The 26,976-nt window shown below is 43.8% G+C and overlaps 1 protein-coding gene across 3 annotated transcripts; it reads right to left on the bottom strand.

The window, feature by feature from the left end:
- Positions 1 to 40: 40 nt before the first annotated feature.
- On the bottom strand, positions 41 to 25,922 carry arhgap1 (Rho GTPase activating protein 1). Of its 3 annotated transcripts, none has more exons than XM_038274809.1 (13): positions 25,788 to 25,922; positions 12,047 to 12,208; positions 10,507 to 10,602; positions 10,334 to 10,421; positions 10,049 to 10,180; positions 9,743 to 9,829; positions 7,645 to 7,743; positions 7,445 to 7,552; positions 7,287 to 7,363; positions 7,130 to 7,207; positions 6,920 to 7,048; positions 2,463 to 2,566; positions 41 to 2,381 (listed from the first exon to the last, which is right to left on the bottom strand). In XM_038274809.1, the coding sequence occupies exons 2-13, from the start codon at positions 12,168 to 12,170 to the stop codon at positions 2,214 to 2,216; spliced, it is 1,290 nt and encodes a 429-aa protein (XP_038130737.1). In that variant the 5' UTR covers positions 12,171 to 12,208; positions 25,788 to 25,922; the 3' UTR covers positions 41 to 2,213. The 3 variants fall into 3 exon arrangements, with proteins under 3 accessions (XP_038130737.1, XP_038130739.1, XP_038130738.1); XM_038274811.1 differs by having other exon boundaries at positions 2,463 to 2,563; positions 12,047 to 12,207; XM_038274810.1 differs by having other exon boundaries at positions 12,047 to 12,205; positions 25,787 to 25,921.
- Positions 25,923 to 26,976: the final 1,054 nt, after the last annotated feature.

Below are 26,976 nucleotides of genomic sequence, written 5' to 3'. Positions count from 1 at the left end.
AAAGAATAAGGGAAGGACGGATAAAAGGGCACCATTTAGGTTTGTTTCACAATTTGTTTATTGGTCGTTTATACGGATAATACAGCATTTTACCATCATATTGGACACAAACAAGGCCAAGATCCACAGTACTAGATATGAAAAGTAAAGGAGGAAATTGGAATCACTAAAGTCCAAACCGAAGATCTCCTCCCATGGCACCTTCATGATTACAGTACAAAGATCCACGGATGACGGGGTCTGCGGCGGCGGGTCGCGGAACCCAGGGGGAACATGCAAACAGAGGCTACGTCCAGGAAGTTCATTTTTATCACTTATTTTTCTCTAAACAGTGAAGCTGAAACCAGTGCTGGTACCAAACTGGTAATTAGACAGCTTCCATTTACAGGTAGAGCTTTTTTTTTTTTTTTTTCTCCCACAACATGGAAACCATGATTTCTGTTGAACGCAGCTCTATTCTACAGCCAGAAACTGAACGTAGAGAAAAAAAAAAAAAAATCACTCAGAGACACAAATAAGGCACAAACACACACAGAATCAGGTAAGTTTCCTCATTTAACTCTAAAAACAACGAAATGATTTCCACTTGGTTTCATCTTCTTTTTTGTAGTAAGACTTTGTTTTTTTTGGTGGCTCCCAGAAGTCTTCACACCCCGGGGCTTAAAAAAAAACCGAGACCAGCCGAGATTCTTTCCCCACCTTTAAAGCGTCCGCTGTAAAAAGAGAGAAGACTAGCCGATACGTTCGTTATTAAAGGTGGGATTTGAAGCGGGGTGTGAAAACTTTAGGGTTCCTTTAACGTCACAGTTTGATCAAATAAGAACGCATCTAAAAAACATGTTCACTCCATTTTACGCACACACACACACACACACGTCACCATGGCACTGATGGAACTGGGAGTCAACGAGTAAACAACGGCCATTTTGTTTTAGGGCTTAGCTCCAGACGAGCTAGCCTCTCATGTTTTGCCGTTTTTTTTTTTCCAGGTTTTTTTTCAGACGGTTTAGATAACACAGCAACGTCACGTCACGAATACTCCAAGGTTTCTGATGGTTTGGTGACATCACAGAGGAAAAACGCAGGTTAGAGCTAGCGAACGACTCCTGAAAGGATCGGATGTCCGGGTCAGGGCATCAAAAAAAAAAAAAACGGTTTTGGAAATCAGAAAGAAATTCAACACAGCGTGAAAAAAGATAAGATGCTTAAATAATAATAATAAAAATCGCAGAGCCATACGTTGGCACCTTTAGTGTTGAGAATCCGACCCCGACGTTTAGACCATGTTTCTTTGGCGAGGAATTGACAGGTCGATCCACTAAGGCGTACGCGTCCACTGTTCCCGCTATAGAACAGAACATCGCGGTCAAACTTGGTCCAGCTCCGCGAAACAAACTAAAAGAAAAGGCAACAAACGGAATGAAACAGCAACGACGCTCGTGCGCGCAGCATGGAGCTTTGCGCATCTCATGTGAGAACCAGTTACTGACATGTACCAAATAAACAAATGCGGCCTAAAAATTTCTGGTCCTCGTGGTGGTGGGGGCGGGGCGGGGGGGATAGGAAGACTGTGAAAGCCTTAACGATCAAAAAGGCGGAACAGGATCCTTTACTTAACTGGATAATGAAATATGATGGAAATGTGTCGCTAATTGGTGTGTTGCTACGGAAACTGAAACAGGAAGGTCCAGAAGAGCATCGCAGATGCTACCGCACGGCGTCCTTTAATTACAGCACTCTGAAGATTGTCGACACGATTTCAGTACCAAGTTCGCGATTTATTTCGGTAAACCTGAGTCAAACCTCAGCTTCCGTTCTCTTCTGACTTCAGCCGGAGAGGAGCTTTGGTCATGTTGGGAGGAAGGTTCCGGGGGGAAGGGCAGAGACCATCTATGAGCGTCCGACTGACGAGGAAGTGACATCACAGCTGCCTTCGTCAGGAGGCCTTCACGCTCTACGATCAACGCTTCCTAAGCTTCTTCCGCTCTCGGGCCGACTGACAGGAACACAGCGGGCTAATCGACGGGACGATGCAAATGAGGGCGGACTGACGTCGGGGGTGGCGGTCTGACTGAAAGGCTGCTGTTGATACAGAAGTACCTTTGTAATGGGCGGGGCTCTGAGGCTAGCTCCTGGTTAAATGCTGCAAAGGAGGCGGGTCTCAGAGGCGTCCCGGGCGGCATAAAAGACCTCAGAGCAGGGGGGGAGGGGCATTAGGTAAAAACCAGATGCTGCTGGTCTAGCAGGGCTCTGGTAAAGTTGTTGATGGGTCCAATAGCGCTGAGTGACATGGCGTTGTCCCGCCCCCACAGAAGGTTGGGGCCAAACACCACGGCCAGGTTACTGTTGGTCATCTTATTCACCTCGCTGTTGGCCGACACCTAAAACACACACAGGTTTGTAGGAGGCGGAGGGGGGCTGGGAGGAAGGGATGTTTTCAGGCGGGAGGGGGGGCTTCTTACCTTAGCCAGGAATGTAATGAGGTACCGCAGGGATGCGTAGTTTTCCTCTGGAAGTCCCTCCAGCAATGTTTTCATAACCTCGGCCTGACTGTCACTGGATACTGCTAAAGGAGAAAAAAAAGGAAAAAAACACAATCTGGAATTGAAAATCTGGAAAATGTTTGAATTAAATTCCCCTTTCCCATTGGTCAAAAACCTGTTTAAAACCAGTAACAATGGGCTTTAAGGGGCAGTGGGACCAGCTCACAGACGCGCATGTACCCAGGTCAAACGATTCGGCAAGCGACCCGCGTTAAAATCAGCGTGCGTTAAAATCGACGTGCTAAATTACTTGATACCATTGAACGCAACGTATGGACGTAAACACACCGCGCCAGTCTTCTGATCTCAGAAGCAGAAACAACTCTGATTACATTCGATAAACATGGAGCAGTTCTGGTGAGAGATTCAGACAACTTCCTGGCTTCCTTCCATGTTGCTCTCCATTGTTTACTTCCCTGATGTTTTCTCCATTGTTTACTTCCCTGATGTTCTCTCCATTGTTTACTTTGTAGCGTGGACTGTGCTATGTTATTCCATTCCACAATGCAAGAGGGACAATCACAGGCTAGTTCACGAGGTCATTCGCCGTCTACAACCCCTCATCCAACGCCGAAAAACTCACAGTTCACCCGTTAGTGTTCCCCGAAGACTGGCTGTGGCGATGCATGTTTTCTCTTCGGGATCAAACCAACAGACTGTCGCACAGAGCTACAAATTAGTGTCCTGTACGGTGTCTGGGATGGTGTCCGAGGTGTGCCAGGCGTTGTGCATGGCACTACAGCCAGAGTTTCTGCCATTAGGTGCCAAACAGAATGCAATAGGAACAAACAATACGCATAGGAACTGCGACACACACGCAGATGACCTAGTGTCTGAGCATAAACCAGGCTTAACCTAGTGTGATGATGTCACCAGAAACGTTGCAGCGAGGAGAAAGTGGCCACGCAGCTGCCAGTGGGGGGTTAGACCAGCTTTATCAGCCAGCTGGAAGGGAGCCAAATGCTGATTGGTAGCAGGTCGACCCATGTGGGAAAGAGGCCAAAGAGGAATGTTTGCAGGGTAACTGCTGCTGAGTCGACGACGCAAGGCAAGCTAATGTCTATGGCCTCTACTTGTTTGTACAGGAGGGACGGTGTTCTGTCAGATCAGCATACCCTGTCAGACCAGCATGCCCATAAGACCCATTTACACTACCCTCTGAAAACCAGGCTCTGACACCGGTCATACAGAGACCTAACAGCCCCTATTAAAGGGCCTGGTACTCCATACTCCAGGAGTACCCCGTGAGGGACACGGTCGAATGCCTTCTCCAGATCCACAAAACACATGTAGACTGGTTGGGCAAACTCCCATGCACCCTCCAGAATCCTGCTGAGGGTATAGAGCTGATCAAGTGTTCAGAGGGACCACCATCCCGGGCTGCTTCTTGCAGCAAGAAGGTTCCCGGCCAGGGGTCTTTCTGCATGGAGTTTGCATGTTCTCACATGTTCTCCCTGAGCATATGTGGGTTCTCTCCGGGTACTCCGGCTTCCTCCCACAGTCCAAAAACATGAGGTTAATTGGCTTCTCTACACTCCCCTTAGGTTTGAGTGTGTGTTTGAATGGTTGTTTGTCCTGTTTGTCTCTGTGTTGCCCTGCGATGGACTGGCGACCTGTCCAGGGTGTACCCCTCCTCTCGCCCATTGACTGCTAGTGTACCCCACCTCTCGCCCATTGACTGCTGGAGATAGGCACCAGCACCCCTCGCGACCCCACTCAGGATAGGCGTGCTAGAAAATGGATGAATAGATGGATCACCACCCCAGTCTGCCAATCCAGGGGAACTGCCCCTGATGTTCACGCAATGTTGCTGAGCCGCGTTAACCAACACGGCCCCACCACATCCAGAGCCCTAAGGTACTCAGGGTGAATCTCATCCAACCCTGGGAGCTGAGGAGCTTTATAACCACTTCAGTGATTTCAGCAACAGAGATGGGAGGACCCGAGCCGGAGCCCCAACGCTCTGCTTGCTCAATGGAAGACTTGGTGGTGGGATTACGGAGGTCTTTGAAGTACCCCGCCCACCAACATATGACGTCCTGAGTCGAGGTCAGCAGCACACCACCCCCATTATAAATAGTGTTGGTCAAGGGTGTAGGTTTGATTTCAGCTTTGGTACTGTTGTTCTGATGCCATTGGTCTTATGCAAAAATATGCATGCTCGTTTTTTTATGCTTGCTGTGAAAATCAGGGTCTATTTTGTTTAAAGAGCAAAGCAGCATTTCTTGCTACATTTGTATAAATGATCTAAGCGCTACACATACTAGAGCATCATCGGCTAAGATGAATGAGGAATTATGACTTTTTTCCACTTTGAAAAGGTTTGCATTTGAAATTACCAGCGACTAAGACAGAAAGTAAATCTGTGCCTATTTAACAAAATATGGTCTAACTATGTCTGTTATATGTGGATTTATCCTGTTTTTTCTTTTGAAGATATACAATTGTGCTGAGGTACACAGAGGTAAAACCTACTCTTATCTTTTAAATATTCTCTCTGTATCATAAAACAAAGCAAAAGAATAGATTAAAGGGACGCCAGATAAATTAATTGTATTCACATGAGCACTGGAACTGACACTGAATATTTAGAACATTAATTTCACTCTTGAAGTCATCTAGGCTATAATTACTCCATTTAACCCATATTATGCATTTTATCTTTCTCTGAAACAATTCATCGGAATAATCGATTATTGAAATGTCAACAAATTTAGTAATCGATTAATTGTTAATTGGAGTATAGAGACTCTAAAACATGTCTAGCTCACAGAGCGACCAACTTACAGCAGGAATTATACCAAAAATGTAAATAGATATATAAACATTTTACATTTTAGATAAAAACTGTTTTTGTCTGTCAATATTCACCATCCAGAACCCCTCTACTGCTGCAACAAAGCTGAATTGTAAAGTGGAGTTGTTGGTAGGGACAAGTAGGTGGGTCCAAAATCTTGGTAGGGACATGTCCCTATGCAAACCTACGCCCATGGTATTGGTACTGCACTGCTTCCCCCTCCTAAGATGCCGGATCGTGGACCAGAAGAGCTTCGAAACCGTACAGAAGTACGCTTTATCAGCTGCTTCTGGAGTCCCACAGGTCAATAAAGCCTGATAGGACTCCTTCTTCAGCTTGACAGCTTCCCTCACTGCTGGTGTCCACCAGCTTGTTCGAGGGTTGCTGCCGTGACATGCACCGACAACCTTGCAGCCACAGCTCTGACTAGCAGCCTCAACAATAGAGGCACGGAACATGGTCCACTCAGACTCAATGAGTCTGAGTGGACCTCTGAGCGTGTTCAAAGCTCTGCCAGAGATGGGATTTAAAGCTCCTTCTCACGGGGGACTCTGCCAGATGTTCCCAGCAAACCCTCACAATACATTTGGGCCTACCAGGTCTGACCAGCGTCCTCCACCACCATCGGAGCCAACTCACCACCAGGTAGTGGTCAGTGGAGAGCTCTGCCCCTCCTCTCACCTGAGTGTCCAAGACATGCGGCCGCAGGTCAGATGAAACAACAACAAAGTTGATCATTGAACTACGGCCTAGGGTGTCCTGGTGCCAAGAGCACATATCAACACCCTTATTCTTGACATGGTGTTTGTTATGGACAATCCATGATGAGCACAAAAGTCCAACGACATACCACCACTCGAGTTCAGGTCAGGTGGGCCATTCCTTCCAACCACGCCTCGCCAGGTCTCACTGTCATTGCCCATGTGAGCGTTGAAGTCCCCTGGGAGAAAAAGGGAGTTCCCAGGAGGGGCACTCTCCAGTACACCCTCTAAAGACTCCAAAAAGGGTGGGTAATCTAAACTGCTGTTTGGCGCATAAGCACAAACAACAGTCAGAGCCCGTCCCCCCACATGTATGTGGAGGTAGGCCAACGTACAGGCAGCAAGATGAGGGGCAACAAGTATGCCCACTCCTGCCCACTCCACGCCCTCCAGTACATTCTTTGGTCTCGTATTTACCGAGACAATGGGCCTTTGTGTTCTCCTGGGTCAGCAGCGGTTCTGGATTGTTGGATGGTGACCTCTGACCTTAACAGAAACGGCGAAGGCCTGCCGAGCCCCAGCTCCATCACCTCCTGGATCATCAGTGGATGCCCTCTTGGAGTAACTTTGGTATTTCAGGTTTTTACGTGACCCATTCCAGACCGATCCAAGTCACTTGGTGTCTTTTGGTGCTTTTAGCCTACTTCATACCATCAGTAAAGTTCTATTACAGCGATCCCAGGTGGGCATGGCTAATAAAAGCTAAGCTAGCTGGTCTCTTCCTGTTAAATCATGCAGAGTCAGAATCAGAGCTCTGCTGTTCTGAAAACATCAAAGCTCTGATTATTTCGGACCCATGCAACCTCCCCCTTAATTACCTGCAAAGTTGACAATGTCGTTGTAGAGCTGGTAGGTCAGCAGAGGCTCTGGAAGTTCTCGAAGAAAGGTCTTCAGTATGACGGCGGCCAGGTGGACGTCCTCCATGTCCCGGAAACTCACCTGGACCCCTGCAGCCCAAAAGGGAGGGAACTGTTAGAACCGGAACAGAAGCAGCGACCGTTTGGCGATCTGAAAACCGGCTGTAGTACCGGAGTTATACTTGAGCTGGACCTCCTTCACCAGAGTCACGTTGGCGGAGCGCCGGAAGATCCCCTCGATCTCCAGACCTGACAGAGCAGAGGACATGAGGCGAGTTTCAGACGCCGGCCTTCACTTCCTGGATCTATGGGGAGCCAGGAACGTTACCTTGTTCTGACAGGAAGTTGATGGTGTCTCTCATCACTACGGGAACCGGATCACCATCTGGGTCCCTCTGTCTCAGCCTGGATAGCAGAACACAGAAATGGCGTGACTAGAACCAGAACCGCTGGCCCCCGAAAGCGGAGGTTTTGTTTTTGACTTACACAGACAGGGGAACCCCGAAGACCTGGTCTGGCAGTGGGGGGCTCCGTGGGGGAGACGTAGGGGGCTGGGTGCTGGGTTTCAGAGATGCCCTCAGCTTGTTGTCGTACCTGAGATTCAATGAAACGGGACAAATGTCTACGTTTCTGAATGAGACCAAACATGGACTTTCAGTTCCTCCCCGGAAGGAATCGGTTCTTACTCTCTGACGCGGGTCGGAATCACTAGCTGCTCGCACTTCACCACATCCTCCAGCTCGCTCAGGTAGCTCACGTAGTTGATCTTCCTGCCGAACTTGAAGCTGCGACACAGAGAGGCGGTGGCGCTAAATGGACGTTCTATTGAGGGTCAACCTTGTTTCTCCGTTAAACTGGACTAGAAGTGCGTCACAATTTAAAAGGATGGTGTTCTTTTCCCTTCACCCCCCACAGGAACCTGTCAGATATCTCACATCCACTTCATGTCTTTTTGGCATTTGCTGCTTCTAAATGTGAGCAAACTTTCACTGAATTACAGGGTCTGACAAGGAGATGGTGCTTCTCTATAGACCTTTATGTCGAAAATAATGACAGAAAGAATATTTAAGATGTTTAAAAAGGAATTGTAGGGGACCAGCCAAGGACCAGCCAGAGACCAGCCAAGGACCAGCCAAAGGCCAGCCCAGGACCAGCCAAGGACCAGCCAAAGGCCAGCCCAGGACCAGCCAAAGACCAGCCCAGAACGTGCCAAGGACCAGCCAAAGGCCAGCCCAGTACCAGCCAAAGACCAGCCAAGGACCAGCCAAAGACCAGCCAAAGACCAGCCCAGGACCAGCCAAGGACCAGCCCAGGACCAGCCCAGAACGTGCCAAGGACCAGCCAAAGGCCAGCCCAGTACCAGCCAAAGACCAGCCAAGGACCAGCCAAAGACCAGCCAAGGACCAGCCAAAGACCAGCCAAAGACCAGCCCAGGACCAGCCAAGGACCAGCCAAAGACCAGCCCAGGACCAGCCAAAGACCAGCCAAGGACCAGCCAAAGGCCAGCCCAGGACCAGCCAAGGACCAGCCAAAGGCCAGCCCAGGACCAGCCAAAGACCAGCCCAGGACCAGCCAAGGACCAGCCAAAGGCCAGCCCAGGACCAGCCAAAGACCAGCCAAGGACCAGCCAAAGGCCAGCCCAGGACCAGCCAAGGACCAGCCAAAGGCCAGCCCAGGACCAGCCAAAGACCAGCCCAGGACCAGCCAAGGACCAGCCAAAGGCCAGCCCAGGACCAGCCAAAGGCCAGCCCAGGACCAGCCAAAGACCAGTCAAAGGCCAGCCCAGGACCAGCCAAGGACCAGCCAAGGGCCCATGAAGAAAAGTGGGGACAGTTTGAATGGCAACTACTGTAGTGCAATACTTGAAACTGATTGGGTGACATGCCAGCTAGTACCTGCCTTCCATAACACAGTTTCAGCCAATCGTAGCAGCGAATCGTGGCTTTTCAGCCGTGCACCAGGAATGACAGGTGCCATGTGTTTACTGAAATGTAGATCTGTCGTCATTCCTACATGTCACGCCCCCCCAAAAAACACTGCTAGCATCTGATTGGTCCGACCGCTTGGTTGTTACAAGACAGACGTGTTAGCAGGAGTCTTTGAGTTCGATTTGTTGTGAAACTGAAAACTAATACTCTCACCACCCCTTTATTTCATACCCACATGCTTTCTGAGTCCAGATCTAGTATAGAGCATCTACCTCTTTGTTAGCATTAGCCCACAGTGCTCCATGATCTCTCTAAACATATAAAGATTACAGTTGGTTTTGACGCCAAGCATGGAAGAAAACTGGCATCAGTTGGAGTAAAAGCTGAAGAAATAAGGTTTAGTCCTGGACCCAGACTAAGGTTTGGATCAACATTTATACAAACACTTGAAGTTTATATTTTGATAACATTTAGGGGGAAAAAAACATTATTATTATTATTTCATTGTAGATTTAAGTATAGGTGCTGTTCTGCAGTTCAGACACTCAACAAAAGGAGCAATACATGCTCCCTGCCAGCAGAGGGCAGCAAAATGTTGCCTTAGTGACAGTAGCAGCTCCTTTTGTTAGATTTCTATCTTTGTTGCTTCTTGTTTGAACATAAACCTGCTGGTCAGAGACGGAAGAGGAAACTTTAGGCATTTATTGCTGATGAAACAGGAGCTGTAAGACCTCTTTAGCTGTAAATAATAGTTAATAATGGTGGAAGCTGATGATCAGATTGAAGAAGAGAATTTAATCAGGTGGTGAACACTTTAAATATGGATCTAGTTTGCATCAGTGACCGAGGAACCGACCTGATGATGGGTTTGAAGAGGATCAGCAGGGTCTTGATGAACATGGTCGGATGGACGATGTACAGAGCCTTGATGTTCTTCTTATACCTGGAAACACAAGCAGCAGGTTTAATTTCCAGACGTTTCTGCATTGGCCTGAATCCATCACAGAGTGGATCCTGTTTGAAATCACCCTGAACACAGGGTAGTTGCTTTAGCAGAGTATGACCCAACAGTTCCTTATGATTGGTTTAACCCAACTCAGTGTTTCATTGGTGTTAACTGGGAGGGAGGCTCTGTGGACACAGTGAAGCTAGATAAACTCACTTTCGGTCGAACTCTCGGTAGGCGTCCCGCAGCCAGCTGAGCGAGGGTTTGTTTTCGCTGGTCAGCCCATGATGGAAGTAGATGAGGGTGTAGTCACTTTCCACATACTGATCTAGAGTGGCTTTCAGATACCTGCCAGAAACAAACCACCTCAGCATCAGTCCACATCTATCCTTAGAGCAACACTGGACGGAAACCCTGGAGGTCCAAACAGAACCCAGTGATGGCCGCCAGCTGCTGCAGAGAATTCACCCATCACACCTTTCCTCCACCATCATCACCTACATCAGCAGCCTCTGATGGTCCAGCTGATGCTGCGGAGGCAGCCTGCAGGCGCTGAACACGATCACCTTCCTGCCGAAGTTATCGTCGCCTGCGTGAAACAAAACAAACACCATCGACTCTACGGACTCTTCAGCTGGAACGGCGGTCGGTGGTTTTCACGCCAATGTGCCCACCTGCTACCTCGATGATCTGATGTCTGGCGATGTCATAGAAGGGGTGGTTCCCGGGCAGGTGGGGGGATCCGGGGTCGAAGCCCTGGGAGTCCGTCTCTGAAACACAGGCAGGGGGAAAGAAACGGGCAGTTAGAGGAACGCCATCGTCAACCTAAACTTTATATTTTCTACTTGCCAAATGTATTCATTTATTCCAAACAATCCGTCCTCTTTATTTCGTAGCGTTTCTCTTTGCTGCGTCGCTTCCGTTACAGTTATCTGGTTGCTATATTTTTCGTCCAATCAGAATTTAGCCTCCGAGATCAGTATTTTGTACTTGTGAGATGTTATCTCCTAATGATGAGAAAATATAATTTCGAGATCTTTTCTCATCATTACGAGATCTTATCTTGTAATGATAACATAACATCTCGTAATTATGTGATATTTTCTGATAATTAAAAGATCTTATCTCGTAAATACGACATAGCGGTCTGGCAGTTATGAGAAGAGATCTTGTAATTATGAGATAAGATCTGGTAATAAAAAAAGAAAAGAAAAGATGTCCTCGATGACTGTAATCTCAGAATTCTAACTTTTTTCCCCAGAATTCTGACTTTAATCTCAGAATTTTGACGGAATTCAGACAGCTAACATGTTAGCATCCAGCCGTAGCCATGTCTGTTTTAGAGACTAGCTCTCTTCCTTTAATCACCTTCTGCTCTTCCATTAATCAAATAGCATCACCAGGGACCCTCAGGGACGGAAAAACTTGCCTAATTCTGTCATTTTCCAACAATGTGTTAGCCTCGTGAGACCATACTGATCTCGCGAGCTTTCAAGATTTCACTCGCAGATCAGTCTGGAGACTCTCCGTTAAAGAAAATTTGGAGCCGTTCACCAAACGAACGTCCAATCAGCGTTGGCTTTGAGGCTGGTTAAGGTGTGACGCAACGAGAAGCGCGACAGTTCAGTCTAAAGAACATGGCGGCTTCAGCCGATGAAACTAGCGTTAGCGTGGCTAACGAGCAAGTTTTATCGGAATTACAGAGTATTTCTTCACTGAAAGAAGAGCAAAACACTGCTCTGGAGGCTTTTCTCAGAGGAAAAGATGTTTTTGCTCTTCTCCCGACTGGTTTCAGCAAGAGTAGCATGGCTTGCGGTTGTGTTTTCGTCGTCACTCTGTTAGTATGTCATATGCTTCGTTGATCTGATTGGTTTAAAGTCAGGATTCTGAGATTAAAGTTGGAATTCTGAGGAAAAAAAAAAGTCAGAATTCTTCCTTTGTCTCCATATTAAACTGAAAAATCTGTTAACCTTTTTTTATTTTTTCAGTGGCTCTAATCCTGTTCTCTATGGACCCGTTCTTCTGTTTCTAAATAAAATCAAGGCTTTGTTGGGCTGCTGTATAAAGCCTGGAACTCAACGCTATTTCTGAGATTTTTAAATTGAAAATCTTCCTGGATGGGAAGCAGAGAGTAGAGAGATGCATGGATATCGGCGGAAGGAGGGGCGTGAAACGCCGCCGTGTTGCAGGAAACCAATGCTCCGTCCGTCTCACCTGACTTGCTGAGGGTGGATTCATCAGGAGGCCACTGCTGGTCCTCCAGGGTGGACAGCTTCAGCTGCCCCAGCTGTGCGGCCGCAGGGTCCTCACCCAGATCTACCAGCAGCTCTGAAGACATCCCACTCACGGATGGGACGGCGAGCACTGGGACGCCTGGAGGGCACAGAGAAAACACCAGAGGTCAGACTTTAGCAGCTGAAATCAAACCCTTTACACCGTCGGAATGTTTGCACAGTTCAGGATTTGCAGAACCGCGAAAAGACGGAACTGTGAGAGAAAAGACAGCGAGAGTCAGGGAGTGTGATGAAAAAGGGGAAGAGAGGAGGCCGCAAACGAGCCTGACTGCAGAGCAGCGTCTGAGCAGAGGAACCGCACTGAGGGAGGAAAGGGAAGCGACTATCAGCCGAGGTCACAATTCAGCCAACAAGGCAGATTTTGGGACACGATGACATCAGAACTGGGCTTTGTTTCACACACAGACCTGAGAGGGAGGGAAAAGACGTTTTTGTTGTTTTAATGTCGGCCAGAAGAAACTGTTCCTTCTAGGTTCCTCCTGAAGAACATGGAAAGGTTTGTTTGTTTTTGTGACCCCCACCTCAATGTTATTACTTGAGGTGGGGGTCATATATCTATTAACCAGGGGGGAGGGTTTGGGGGCATGATACGAAAGAGGATTAGGACCACTGAAAAAAATAAAAGAAAGATAACAGACTTAAATTTTATTTTAGTATAATATGGGTTTAAAGTCAGAATTCTGTCCTTAATCTTAGAATTCTGACTATTTTCCTCAGAATTCCTACTTTAATCTCATAATTCTGACTATTTTCCTCAGAATTCTGACTTTAATCTCATAATTCTGACTATTTTCCTCAGAATTCTGACTTTAATCTCATAATTCTGACTATTTTCCTCAGAATTCTGTCCTTAATCTTAGAATTCTATTTTCCTCAGAATTCCTACTTTAATCTCAGAATTCTGACTATTTTCCTCAGAATTCCTACTTTAATCTCAGAATTCTGACTATTTTCCTCAGAATTCTGACTTTAATTTCATAATTCTGACTATTTTCCTCAGAATTCCTACTTTAATCTCATAATTCTGACTATTTTCCTCAGAATTCTGACTTTAATCTCATAATTCTGACTATTTTCCTCAGAATTCTGTCCTTAATCTTAGAATTCTGACTATTTTCCTCAGAATTCCTACTTTAATCTCAGAATTCTGACTATTTTCCTCAGAATTCCTACTTTAATCTCAGAATTCTGACTATTTTCCTCAGAATTCTGACTTTAATCTCATAATTCTGACTATTTTCCTCAGAATTCTGTCCTTAATCTCAGAATTCTGACTATTTTCCTCAGAATTCTGACTTTAATCTCAGAATTGTGGATCTTAATGTAAATGGGCACCATGGAGGCAGAGATGTGGGAGCGCTCAGCTTCACTGACAAAGATGTGAGTTGTTGAGGTGGCCAGTGACACATTGGTGGAAAATGACAGAATTAGGCAACTTTTTACGTGCCCGAGGGGTCCCCTCATTAATGGAGGAGCAGAAGGTCATTAAAACAAGAGAGCTAGTCTCTAAAAGAGACATGGCTATGGCTTGATGCTAACATGTTTCTTATCTGTCAGAACTCTGAGAAAAAAGTCAGAATTCGGAGATTAAAGTCAGAATTTGGAGAAAAAAAGTCAGAATTCGGAGATTAAAGTCAGAATTCGGAGATTAAAGTCAGAATTCGGAGAAAAAAAGTCAGAATTCGGAGATTAAAGTCAGAATTCTGACTTTTTTTTCACATATTAAACTGAAATACTTTTTTAAAAATCAGTTTTTTTATTTTTATTTTTTGTGGCCCTAACCTCTTCCATAGCATGAAGAGATAAAGAAATTAAAGAAAAAATTTAAAAAAACACCAGCTGATGGAATCTCAGCCTTTTCCTACCATTTAGATCAGAAGTAACCAATTAAAATCAGCAGTGTCCGAACAAAGAAAATAATCAACCAGTAAAAGTCCAGAGATTTTTTTATTCTAATCCGTTACTTTAAACAGAATTTAACACTGAAATAAAATGAGGTGTTTATACATCCATGTTATAGATTGAATTTTAAAATAAAAAATATTTAAAAAAATAGATTTTTTTTTTCATGTTAAACTCTAAATTGTTTATGAAGGAGAGAACAACAATCGTTCAGTTGGGAATATATACATTTTCCTGACTGTCTCTGTACTTAATGAGAGCAGTGGGTCCTCTTTGAGCACGCCATTTCACTTTTCTTTCATGTCCACACTTTCTCTGCTCTCTTTTTCTCACCGTCTTCTCCTTCTTTCCCATTGGGAAAGGTTTGCCTGCTGGATCTAAAAGTAGCAGCAGCAGCAACCCAGACTGACAGCTCATTGGATCATTTGGGTCCAGATCCGGGCCGCGGCCCACTAATCTTTGACCTCTGGTTCAGAGGGTTTATACAGGAATGATTAATCCTAATTTAATGCTCTTTAATGCCCTTTATCATCTTTACCGTCGATGGGTTGCAGCCACGTCCCAAATTCCTAATTTTCCAGCCACTTTGGTTGAAATTTGCATCTTTCCATTCTGAACGTACCGCTTTACAATCCACTGGAAGCAATTCCATACAAATATATTGTGATATATCTGATTAAATTGTTTTTTAGAAATGATTTTTTTTCTAAATAAAACATTTTAAATGACATGATAATCCCATTTAATGAATTTTGAATGACTTAATGATTTCTAAAGACCCACGGAAACCCTTGTTTAAAAGCTATTACTAAATTATCACTTCTGGATTAAATATGGGTTTTCCCATCAAGGAACTTTCCATGTTTCGTGACCAATAGTTATTCATTCATGTAGATTTCCCCAGATGATCCTATCTCTATAGTTCTGCTGCTATAGGCTTAGACTGCTGGAGGACATAGGGACCCCTTTTTCATCATTCTGCTTCATTCTATCTCTATTCTCCCACTCTGCAGAATCTGTTAGTTCAATCTCTAACGTTCTGCTCTCTCTGCTTTTTCTCATAGTAGCTTCATCTGGTCTGTTCCTGTTTGGCTGTGACTCCATCCTGGAGAGAAATATCAGCTGTGCTGCTGCCATCAACACCTTTGTTTCTAGATGTTGGAGCTTGGCCTGTTTTCCAGTGTAGTCCTGTTTCTCTGACTGTGACTAACTGGATGTGCTCTCTTCATCCTCTGACATGGGAGCTGGCTCGGAGCTCGTCTGCCAGGCTGTGTGTTTCCTGGACGGGGCCGCCTGTGGAGCTGGTTGACAGTTGCCTTTAGTATCTATGCTTCTTTTTCTATGTCTGCTTCTGTCTCCTTGAACCCCAGTGGGCCTCAGCAGATGGCCGCTCACACTGAGCCTGGTTCTGCTGGAGGTTTCTTCCTGTTCAAAGGGAGTTTTTCCTCTCCACTGTCGCTACAAGCATGCTTGGTGTGAGGGATTGCTGTAGATTCAATGAGTCGATGCAATCAGCTGGTTTTCCTTAGATAGAAAACTTTGAATCAGTTTGACTGGATGATCTGGTGAACTGGAAAGTGACCTGAGATGACGTGTTGTGAATTGGTGCTATAGAAATAAACTAAATAGAATTTGTATTATATAGACTTAATAAATGATATAAATCCTTAGTTTGTATCTCTGTCTGTATTCACCTCATGTAGCCTGCTGGATATAATGAGCTAACTTTCTATCCCGGATCTCCAAAATATGATCTACTACCGTGACGTTCCAGTTTTTTCCAAAGCAAATGGAGAAAAAATAAATACATTTTGTCCAGTTTCTTCTACTGAACCCTGTTTCAAACCCTCTGGGTTAAAGCCATGGTAAGCAGGAAGCGCCGACGGTCCAATCAAGCATGCAGGGTGTTGCCTTCCCAGAGATTAGATGCGGAATCCAGACGTCATTAAGGGCTTGGAACGGCTAAAGCAGCCGCTCCGCCTTCAGTCTGAAAATCAGCTGAGCTGCTCCAGATCATCACTTCTCTCTCTTTTTATTTTTACTTTTTTACTGTTCAAGGTGGTGAAGGAGCAGGAGCTGGGATCTATCAGGTAAAGTTGGCATCTCTTGTTATCACATAGAAATGTATTTTTGCAATCAAAATATCCAGATTCTTGGAATATTAAAAAGGTAATAAGATTTTGTCCTGGATTCCAAACACATAGTGCCCTATAAAGTGTTAAAAAACAAAAACTCATCTGATTGGATGCAAACTTTCTGAAGCTTTGGCTCCATTATGTGCGGCTGGATGCAGAGGGAGATCCTTAGGTTGATGGTTATTGATTGAATAAAGACATGAAGCTAACGAGACGCAGGTGGATGTCGAGCTGGACAGCGCTTCCTGCTCTCTGATGACATCACTGTGAGATAAGAGCCTGCAGCAGCTCCAGCCACAGCCAGTGAACCTGAAACAGCAGCGGGATGGGAGAACGTCTCCTTCCTTTATTCACACACACACAGAGCTAAGTGATGTTATGCTTCCTGACAGAACGCTGCTTTAAATATAGAAAGCAGCAGGCAGTCAGCTGATTGCCGCGGACCAAACGCAGCCACCCACGCAGTGACATGCAGCTGTTAGCGCCCAGTCCCGCTCAGAGTGACGAGCCGCAAAGGCCGCAGAAGATGTTGAGTGATGCGGACGGCGGCGGGTTCGTCCTTTTTGTTCTGCTCAGAGCAGAGAGGCGCCCAGCTGCTCTGCTCGTGACTCATCAGAGGTGAAACAGGTGAGCCGCAGCTGCAGGTGGGCTGCCTGGGAAACCTTTGATCTCACCAGAGACGGTTGACATGCATTTATAACGCAGCTGCAGGCCACAAACTCTCCACTCCTGTTCATTTTAGGCTTCTTTTTCTTTCTTTTTTAAAAGATCTAGAATTTCCAGAACAGGTTGTTGTTATCTAAAACATTTATTGTTTTCTTAATAAAATAAAACAGTCTTTATTTATGGTATTAATTGCTGCTGCAGTGCTTTTAAAGTGGTGGGGTGTTAGCTAGCATCATGCTAGCTCTCATATCAGCCTGTGTTTATTAAGTTACTGCTTTAAAGACGTGTTTTCATGACACGTTTCGCTGAAACGTGATGTCACAACTGCAAGATCCCCAGTTTGGTGCTGGAGGGTAAAAGACTTCGACTGAATTAACCTTAACGTGAGCTGGGAATTCCTCCAACACAACAGCAAAGGACATTTGGACCGCCGACGGCCCAGAAAATCCATTTCGCAGGCCCGCTAAAGGTTAGCTAGAGCTAGCATTACTTCACTAACGGTAAGAGATGTTATCGTATCCTGATGCTAACTACCTGGAACACGAAGCAGGTTCTTCTGCCTGGTTTCTCTCCTTCATTGAAACAATCTAAAGAACGTTCTAGTTGAAAAAGAAGGAAATTTATCTCTAAATTTTGCTCATAAACATTTTTTAAATCATGAAATGCGATGGAAGTTTCTCACTTCTATGCAACTTAAATTAGCTCCTGATGGTGAATGCTGGCATCAAGGCGGATCTTAATTGGAACAATTATTAGCAAAATTAATCCACCAGCTGCTGCACACTGACAGTCAGCTGGCTTAGCAGGGGTTCCTAGAGAGAAACCATGCTTTTAGGGAGCGTAGCTGATGGTGATAAACACAAACAGCTGCTGTGTTTGAGCTAAAAGAGGAAGCCAGAATAATTAACCAGCGAATATGAGCCTGAGATACTCTAAAGAAAAGCAGAACGTCGAAACAGGAAGAAAACTTCCTTCAGAGAATGCAGAGAAACTCAGCTACTCATTTTTTTTCTTTTCTGTGTAGCTCTGTTCCTCAGTAAAATCACACATTTTATCAATAAGTTCATCTATAGATCATCTTATTTTAGAGACAGGCAGAAAGCGTCCGTTTCACACCACCAGCCCTCTTCCTTTTTCTGACTCACTACTTTCTGCTCGCAGCCAATCAGCCTCTGACCTTTTTACTGTAAAACCAGTTTGGCCGCTGCTGGCCGCTGAGCCGGGGAGAAGCAACACAACCGGCTGCAGGTCAGAAAAGAAATATACAAAAACCGGCTCAAGATCTTTATGATTAAAAAGAGAAATATGCAAAACAGCTCTCTCCCCTCCCCCGCTTGTTGCTGGACAGTTTAAAGCCTCCAGTGGGCAGCCCAAGCTGCCGACTGACTCATAGGTAGCCTGACTTACTGAATTAAGCTGCTGTTTTCATCCAGAAGCCCATTTATGTCAGCCTTAATTTGCTACTTGTTGTTTTTGTTTGTTAGCATCAGCAACACAAGCAAAAAATTATATCTCCACCTCAAAAATACATGCATACAAAACCTTTTTAGGTTTCTGGTATTAAGCATAGTCTTATCTTACACAGTTAGCTGAATATTTACTGCTGACTCCAAATCTACGGCTGGGTGGAGGAGTAAAGGAGGGAGACTCGCACCTCTGAGTCATGGGCTGATTAATCATTCTCTAGATTGATTCATACCAGCTTTGATTGCAAACTTTGCTCCTGCGCGGGGGAGCTCCAACCGCAGAACCCATCCATGGGACTTCCAGCTAATTTTAATCGGTTTGTGTCAAACAGGAGCTTTTAAGTCACTCCTGAACGTCAGAGGAGCAGCGCTAGCTTGTAGAGTTGCTGTAGCAATAATGCTAACATGTTTTACAGGAGCTTCAGACAGAAGAGGAGCGTCCTAGCATCCTGCTTCCTCTCTCTGACGGCTGCTTTGATGTTGTTACCATGACAACCACATGCATGAGTCTAAAACTCTAGAAAGCTAGCAACAAATGGGAGGACGGAGATTTGGTTGAAACCAGAAAGCTACGTTAGCTAGAACATTTGGACCTTCAGATCTCCTCGGATCTCAAACGAGCAGCAGATTTGAGCGCCTTCGCAAAAAGTTAGCTTTTTTTATTTTTAACTCCTGTGCGGTGCGTTTAGAGATTGATCGATCTGATATCGGCTCCAACGTCAACTAATTAGCTAGACTGGATATTGGCTTCCAGTCCAGTCATTTAGGTTCACTCTGCAGCCTGAAGTGCCCCAAACCCTTTTTTTTTGCCAATATGCGGCCTGTATCTGATCTTTTCATGGCAGTCTGGATACACAGAGCCGATTTTTTTCAATCTGACCCAGCCCACTTGGCTACGTGGTCCTGAATCCAATACCAATTTGATCTTTTCAAATGCGACCTGTGTCTGAACGGCCAGGTCACCTTCATCTGATCCGTACATCTTTGATACAAAACACAGGTCCCATTTCTGTTTTAAAAAAAAAAACAGAGTTTAAAGTGTTTAAAATCCAGTGCTAAAAAAACTCAGGTTTTAAAATTCGATGTACAAAAAAAAAAAAAAAAGCAGATTCCAATGATTTTTTTTTTTATGGAAGTTTTTCTTCCATATCAGTATCAGATGGGTATCAGTATATTTGCTCAGCCCATGGATCGGCTCAGAAAAAAAGGATTTAGCGACGCCATCGTTTCACTGTAACAAAAAGCCCTTCATCATACATCACCTCACAGCAGCCCAGCGTAAATAGTTTACTGCTACTTTTATGGTTTTATATCCCCTGTAGCAGCGTTTGATACCAGCCGCTCACTTCTCTCTGACTCAGCCTGTTGGCAACAATGCATCCAGGTTCGCTTTGGACTTTGATGGACCTTTGCAACATATTGACGCTCCTTCAAAGCCACCGCTCTGAGGTGCTTGGGATCCCTGTTAGAAAACCTTAGAATACCAGCGACCCTGAAGCCCACTTTACTAGCCCTCCACCGCCATGCTTTACAGTCAAACTATGTGGTTTGATGACACCTGAACACTTCACTGTAGATTTGTAGAGAGTTATGCTAACCCTGTGCCTTGGATGGCATCATTGGCCTTGTATAAAAATGGTCAGCTGACTGTCGGTACATCACTTCCTCATCCCTACCCGCTTAATTAGCTGATGAATGATTGTCAGAATACAAGTCTGCCCATCTGCCAGTTATATCTTCAGCTTCCAGCCAGAAAGGAAAGAAAAATCTTTCGACCCCGCTTTACAACACTGCATCCACCAGAGCAGAGCTTTATCAGCCATGGCAGCGGCTGAGATAAACACCCTGACAGAACATTAACAAGGTTAACCATCACTTAGGGAAGGTTACCCATCATTTAGGGAAGGTTAACCATCATTTAGTGGAGGTTCACCATCATTTAGGGAAGGTTAACCATCACTTAGAGAAGGTTAACCATCATTTAGTGGAGGTTCACCATCACTTAGGGAAGGTTAACCATCATTTAGTGGAGGTTCACGATCACTTAGGGAAGGTTAACCATCATTTAAAGGAGGTTAACCATCATTTAGGGAAGGTTCACCATCACTTAGGGAAGGTTCACCATCATTTAGTGGAGGTTAACCATCATTTAAAGGAGGTTAACCATCATTTAGGGAAGGTTCACCATCACTTAGGGAAGGTTAACCATCACTTAGGGAAGGTTAACCATCATTTAGGGAAGGTTAACCATCACTTAGGGAAGGTTAACCATCACTTAGGGAAGGTTAACCATCACTTAGTGGAGGTTAACCATCATTTAGAGAAGGTTCACCATAACTTAGGGAAGGTTCACAGTCATTTAATAGAGGTTAACCATCACTTAGGGAAGGTTAACCATCATTTAGGGAAGGTTCACCATCACTTAGGGAAGGTTAACCATCACTTAGTGGAGGTTAACCATCATTTAGAGAAGGTTCACCATCACTTAGGGAAGGTTCACAGTCATTTAATAGGTTAACCATCACTTAGGGAAGGTTAACCATCATTTAGTTGAGGTTAACCATCACTTAGGGAAGGTTAACCATCACTTAGTGGAGGTTAACCATCATTTAGAGAAGGTTCACCATCACTTAGGGAAGGTTCACAGTCATTTAATAGAGGTTAACCATCACTTAGGGAAGGTTAACCATCACTTAGGGAAGGTTAACCATCACTTAGGGAAGGTTAACCATCACTTAGGGAAGGTTAACCATCACTTAGTGGAGGTTAACCATCATTTAGAGAAGGTTCACCATCACTTAGGGAAGGTTCACAGTCATTTAATAGAGGTTAACCATCACTTAGGGAAGGTTAACCATCATTTAGGGAAGGTTCACCATCACTTAGGGAAGGTTAACCATCACTTAGTGGAGGTTAACCATCATTTAGAGAAGGTTCACCATCACTTAGGGAAGGTTCACAGTCATTTAATAGAGGTTAACCATCACTTAGGGAAGGTTAACCATCATTTAGTTGAGGTTAACCATCACTTAGGGAAGGTTAAACATCATTTAGTGGAGGTTAACCATCACTTAGGGAAGGTTAACCATCATTTAGTTGAGGTTACCATCACTTAGGGAAGTTTAACCATCATTTAGTTGAGGTTACCATCACTTAGGGAAGGTTAACCATCATTTAGTGGAGGTTAACCATCATTTAGTGGAGGTTAACCATCACTTAGGGAAGGTAAACCATCAACTAGGGAAGCTTAACCATCATTTATTGGAGGTTAACCATCATTTAGGGAAGGTTAACCATCATTTAGGGAAGGTTAACCATCATTTAGGGAAGGTTAACCATCACTTAGGGAAGGTTAACCATAATTTAGTTGAGGTTAACCATCACTTAGGGAAGGTTAAACATAATTTAGTGGAGGTTAACCATCATTTAGTGGAGGTTAACCATCACTTAGGGAAGGTAAACCATCATTTAGTTGAGGTTACCATCACTTAGGGAAGGTTAACCATCATTTAGTGGAGGTTAACCATCACTTAGGGAAGGTAAACCATCAACTAGGGAAGGTTAACCATCAACTAGGGAAGGTTAACCATCACTTAGGGAAGGTTAACCATCATTTAGTGGAGGTTAACCATCATTTAGTGGAGGTTAACCATCATTTAGGAAAGGTTAACCATCATTTAGTTGAGGTTAACCATCACTTAGGGAAGGTTAACCATCATTAAGTGGAGGTTAACCATCATTTAGTGGAGGTTAACCATCATTTAGTGGAGGTTAACCATCACTTAGGGAAGGTAAACCATCAACTAGGGAAGGTTAACCATCACTTAGGGAAGGTTAACCATCATTTAGTGGAGGTTAACCATCATTTAGGGAAGGTTAACCATCATTTAGTGGAGGTTAACCATCATTTAGTGGAGGTTAACCATCATTTAGGGAAGGTTAACCATCGCTTAGGGAAGGTTAACCATAATTTAGTGGAGGTTAACCATCACTTAGGGAAGGTTAACCATCATTTCATGGAGGTTCACCATCACTTAGGGAAGGTTAACCATCATTTAGTGGAGGTTAACCATCACTTAGGGAAGGTTAACCATCATTTCATGGAGGTTCACCATCACTTAGGGAAGGTTAACCATCATTTAGTGGAGGTTAACCATCACTTAGGGAAGGTTAACCATCATTTAGTGGAGGTAAACCATCATTTAGGGAAGGTTAACCATCATTTCATGGAGGTTCACCATCACTTAGGGAAGGTTAACCATCATTTAGTGAAGGTTAACCATCATTTCATGGAGGTTCACCATCACTTAGGGAAGGTTCACCATCACTTAGGGAAGGTTAACCATCATTTAGGGAAGGTTAACCATCATTTCATGGAGGTTCACCATCACTTAGGGAAGGTTAACCATCATTTAGTGGAGGTTAACCATCATTTAGTGGAGGTTAACCATCATTTAGGGAAGGTTAACCATCATTTCATGGAGGTTCACCATCACTTAGGGAAGGTTAACCATCATTTAGTGGAGGTTAACCATCATTTAGGGAAGGTTAACCATCATTTCATGGAGGTTCACCATCACTTAGGGAAGGTTAACCATCATTTAGTGAAGGTTAACCATCATTTAGGGAAGGTTAACCATCATTTAGGGAAGGTTAACCATCATTTAGTGGAGGTTAACCATCATTTAGGGAAGGTTAACCATCATTTAGTGGAGGTTCACCATCACTTAGGGAAGGTTAACCATCATTTAGTGGAGGTTAACCATCACTTAGGGAAGGTTAACCATCATTTAGGGAAGGTTAACCATCATTTCATGGAGGTTCACCATCACTTAGGGAAGGTTAACCATCATTTAGTGGAGGTTAACCATCACTTAGGGAAGGTTAACCATCATTTAGTGGAGGTTAACCATCACTTAGGGAAGGTTAACCATCATTTAGGGAAGGTTAACCATCATTTCATGGAGGTTCACCATCATTTAGTGGAGGTTAACCATCATTTAATTGAGGTTAACCATCACTTAGGGAAGGTTAACCATCATTTAGTGGAGGTTAACCATCATTTAAAGGAGGTTAACCATCATTTAGGGAAGGTTCACCATCATTTATTGGAGGTTAACCATCATTTAATTGAGGTTAACCATCACTTAGGGAAGGTTAACCATCATTAAGTGGAGGTTAACCATCATTTAAAGGAGGTTAACCATCATTTAAAGGAGGTTAACCATCACTTAGGGAAGGTTAACCATCATTTAGTGGAGGTTAACCATCATTTAAAGGAGGTTCACCATCATTTATTGGAGGTTAACCATCATTTAATTGAGGTTAACCATCACTTAGGGAAGGTTAACCATCATTTCATGGAGGTTAACCATCATTTAAAGGAGGTTAACCATCACTTAGGGAAGGTTAACCATCATTTCATGGAGGTTCACCATCATTTATTGGAGGTTAACCATCATTTAATTGAGGTTAACCATCACTTAGGGAAGGTTAACCATCATTTAAAGGAGGTTAACCATCATTTAGGGAAGGTTCACCATCATTTCATGGAGGTTCACCATCACTTAGGGAAGGTTAACCATCATTTAGTGGAGGTTAACCATCACTTAGGGAAGGTTCACCATCATTTAGTGGAGGTTAACCATCATTTATTGGAGGTTAACCATCATTTAATTGAGGTTAACCATCACTTAGGGAAGGTTAACCATCATTTAGTGGAGGTTAACCATCATTTCATGGAGGTTCACCATCACTTAGGGAAGGTTAACCATCATTTAGTGGAGGTTAACCATCATTTAGTGGAGGTTAACCATCATTTAGGGAAGGTTAACCATCATTTCATGGAGGTTCACCATCACTTAGGGAAGGTTAACCATCATTTAGTGGAGGTTAACCATCATTTAGGGAAGGTTAACCATCATTTCATGGAGGTTCACCATCACTTAGGGAAGGTTAACCATCATTTAGTGAAGGTTAACCATAATTTAGGGAAGGTTAACCATCATTTAGGGAAGGTTAACCATCATTTAGTGGAGGTTAACCATCATTTAGGGAAGGTTAACCATCATTTCATGGAGGTTCACCATCACTTAGGGAAGGTTAACCATCATTTAGTGGAGGTTAACCATCACTTAGGGAAGGTTAACCATCATTTAGGGAAGGTTAACCATCATTTCATGGAGGTTCACCATCACTTAGGGAAGGTTAACCATCATTTAGTGGAGGTTAACCATCACTTAGGGAAGGTTAACCATCATTTAGTGGAGGTTAACCATCACTTAGGGAAGGTTAACCATCATTTAGGGAAGGTTAACCATCATTTCATGGAGGTTCACCATCATTTAGTGGAGGTTAACCATCATTTAATTGAGGTTAACCATCACTTAGGGAAGGTTAACCATCATTTAGTGGAGGTTAACCATCATTTAAAGGAGGTTAACCATCATTTAGGGAAGGTTCACCATCATTTATTGGAGGTTAACCATCATTTAATTGAGGTTAACCATCACTTAGGGAAGGTTAACCATCATTAAGTGGAGGTTAACCATCATTTAAAGGAGGTTAACCATCATTTAAAGGAGGTTAACCATCACTTAGGGAAGGTTAACCATCATTTAGTGGAGGTTAACCATCATTTAAAGGAGGTTCACCATCATTTATTGGAGGTTAACCATCATTTAATTGAGGTTAACCATCACTTAGGGAAGGTTAACCATCATTTCATGGAGGTTAACCATCATTTAAAGGAGGTTAACCATCATTTAAAGGAGGTTAACCATCACTTAGGGAAGGTTAACCATCATTTCATGGAGGTTCACCATCATTTATTGGAGGTTAACCATCATTTAATTGAGGTTAACCATCACTTAGGGAAGGTTAACCATCATTTAAAGGAGGTTAACCATCATTTAGGGAAGGTTCACCATCATTTCATGGAGGTTCACCATCACTTAGGGAAGGTTAACCATCATTTAGTGGAGGTTAACCATCACTTAGGGAAGGTTCACCATCATTTAGTGGAGGTTAACCATCATTTATTGGAGGTTAACCATCATTTAATTGAGGTTAACCATCACTTAGGGAAGGTTAACCATCATTTAGTGGAGGTTAACCATCATTTAAAGGAGGTTAACCATCATTTATTGGAGGTTAACCATCATTTAATTGAGGTTAACCAGCACTTAGGGAAGGTTAACCATCAGCTGGAGAAGGTTTAGCTGCTAAGTTAGCCCCATTAGCTAGGGAGCTAACCGGATTAGCTGAGGGGAATCCAGCTGCCTTTCATGTCGCTTCTCATGGCCTGTTTTCACAGCATCTCAAAGACTGAGGTCAGGAGAATTCGTGTAAATAAAAAGCGTCAGCCTGTTTCAGCGTCATCACAACAGGCCGTCGGATCCAGATGGATCCTTTACAGGCAGCTGCAGCTCCGCCTCAAGCCGCCGCTCTGCTAATTCTCCTTCATTCAGGAGGAATAAAAACATTATTTACCTTTTTTTATTATTTATCTGTCGGACAGCCGCTCCAGATCCTGTCGAGTCGCCTGACGTCGTTGTTTGTGTCACTGCGAGGATCCTGCGTCTTCTTCTGCTTTCAAAATAAAGGCAGGGCTTTCTACTTCCGCTCACCGAGCCTGAAAAAATAAGGGCACCGAGAAGAAGGAGGGCCATCCTACTTTTAAAATTAGATCGAGTGCGCCCTCTGGTGTCTAATGGTGGAATTACCACATCTTCATTTAAACAGACGCGGAGCAAATGGGCTCTATGCACAGCTCCACTACTTCCTGAATTTAAGGCAGCTCCTTTGTTTCCTGTCTTTCATTACTGGACGAACTGATTAATCCAGGTGTGTCTGGCCAGTTACTTAGGTCATACACACCTGGATTAATCAGTGCATCCAATCATGAAAGACAGGAAACAAAGGAGCTGCATTAAATTCAGGAAGTAGTGGAGCTGTGCATAGAGCCTATTGAATTATTTTTGTGGAATTTTTTTAGGGATAAACTACGGAAGAGGATTAGGGCCACTAAAAGAAGTTTTATTAATTTTATTTCAGTTTAATATGGGAAAAAAAATTCGTACTTCAATCTCAGAATTCTGACTTTTTTTCTAATAATTCTGACTTTAATCTCAGAATAAAATTTTCCATACTATACTGAAATAAAATGTAAAAATTTTTCTTTTCAAGTTAAAAGCTGTAAATTGAGATTTACTTTTATTTATTGCATTGAAAAGTGGTTTAGACTTACTTAGACAACTTTTATCGTCATTTTGTCAACACATTATATGTATATGAAACCAAAATTTCTCTTTGTACACCTTTCACAACATTTCCATTCTATAAAGTGCAGCAGTGAACAATTGTAAACAGTGTAAGAGAAAAAAGAAAGAAAAAACATGGTGCAAAAAATACACTGATATGGAAGTTCAGAGCATTAATATTTTGGGGAAGATTCTCAATCATCCAGGTCAGAGTCATTCCAAAGAGTTCAAATCAATCCACTGGACTTTGTTTCCATGTTTGAAGATGTTTCTCTTCCATCCAGGAAGCTTTTTCAATTCTAAATGTCAGAAATAGCGTTTAGTTCCAGGTTTTATCCAGCAGCCCAACAAAGCCTGGTTTTTGTTTAGAAAACATGGAAATAGAAACTGATGAACGGGTCCCCCCCTTTGGAATGGGGG

Source organism: Cyprinodon tularosa, unplaced genomic scaffold (genome assembly GCF_016077235.1).
Source record: "Cyprinodon tularosa strain WSP-4 unplaced genomic scaffold, ASM1607723v1 ctg930, whole genome shotgun sequence".
NCBI classification, from domain to species: Eukaryota; Metazoa; Chordata; class Actinopteri; order Cyprinodontiformes; family Cyprinodontidae; genus Cyprinodon; species Cyprinodon tularosa.
This window is presented reverse-complemented; position numbering and strand designations above follow the sequence as displayed.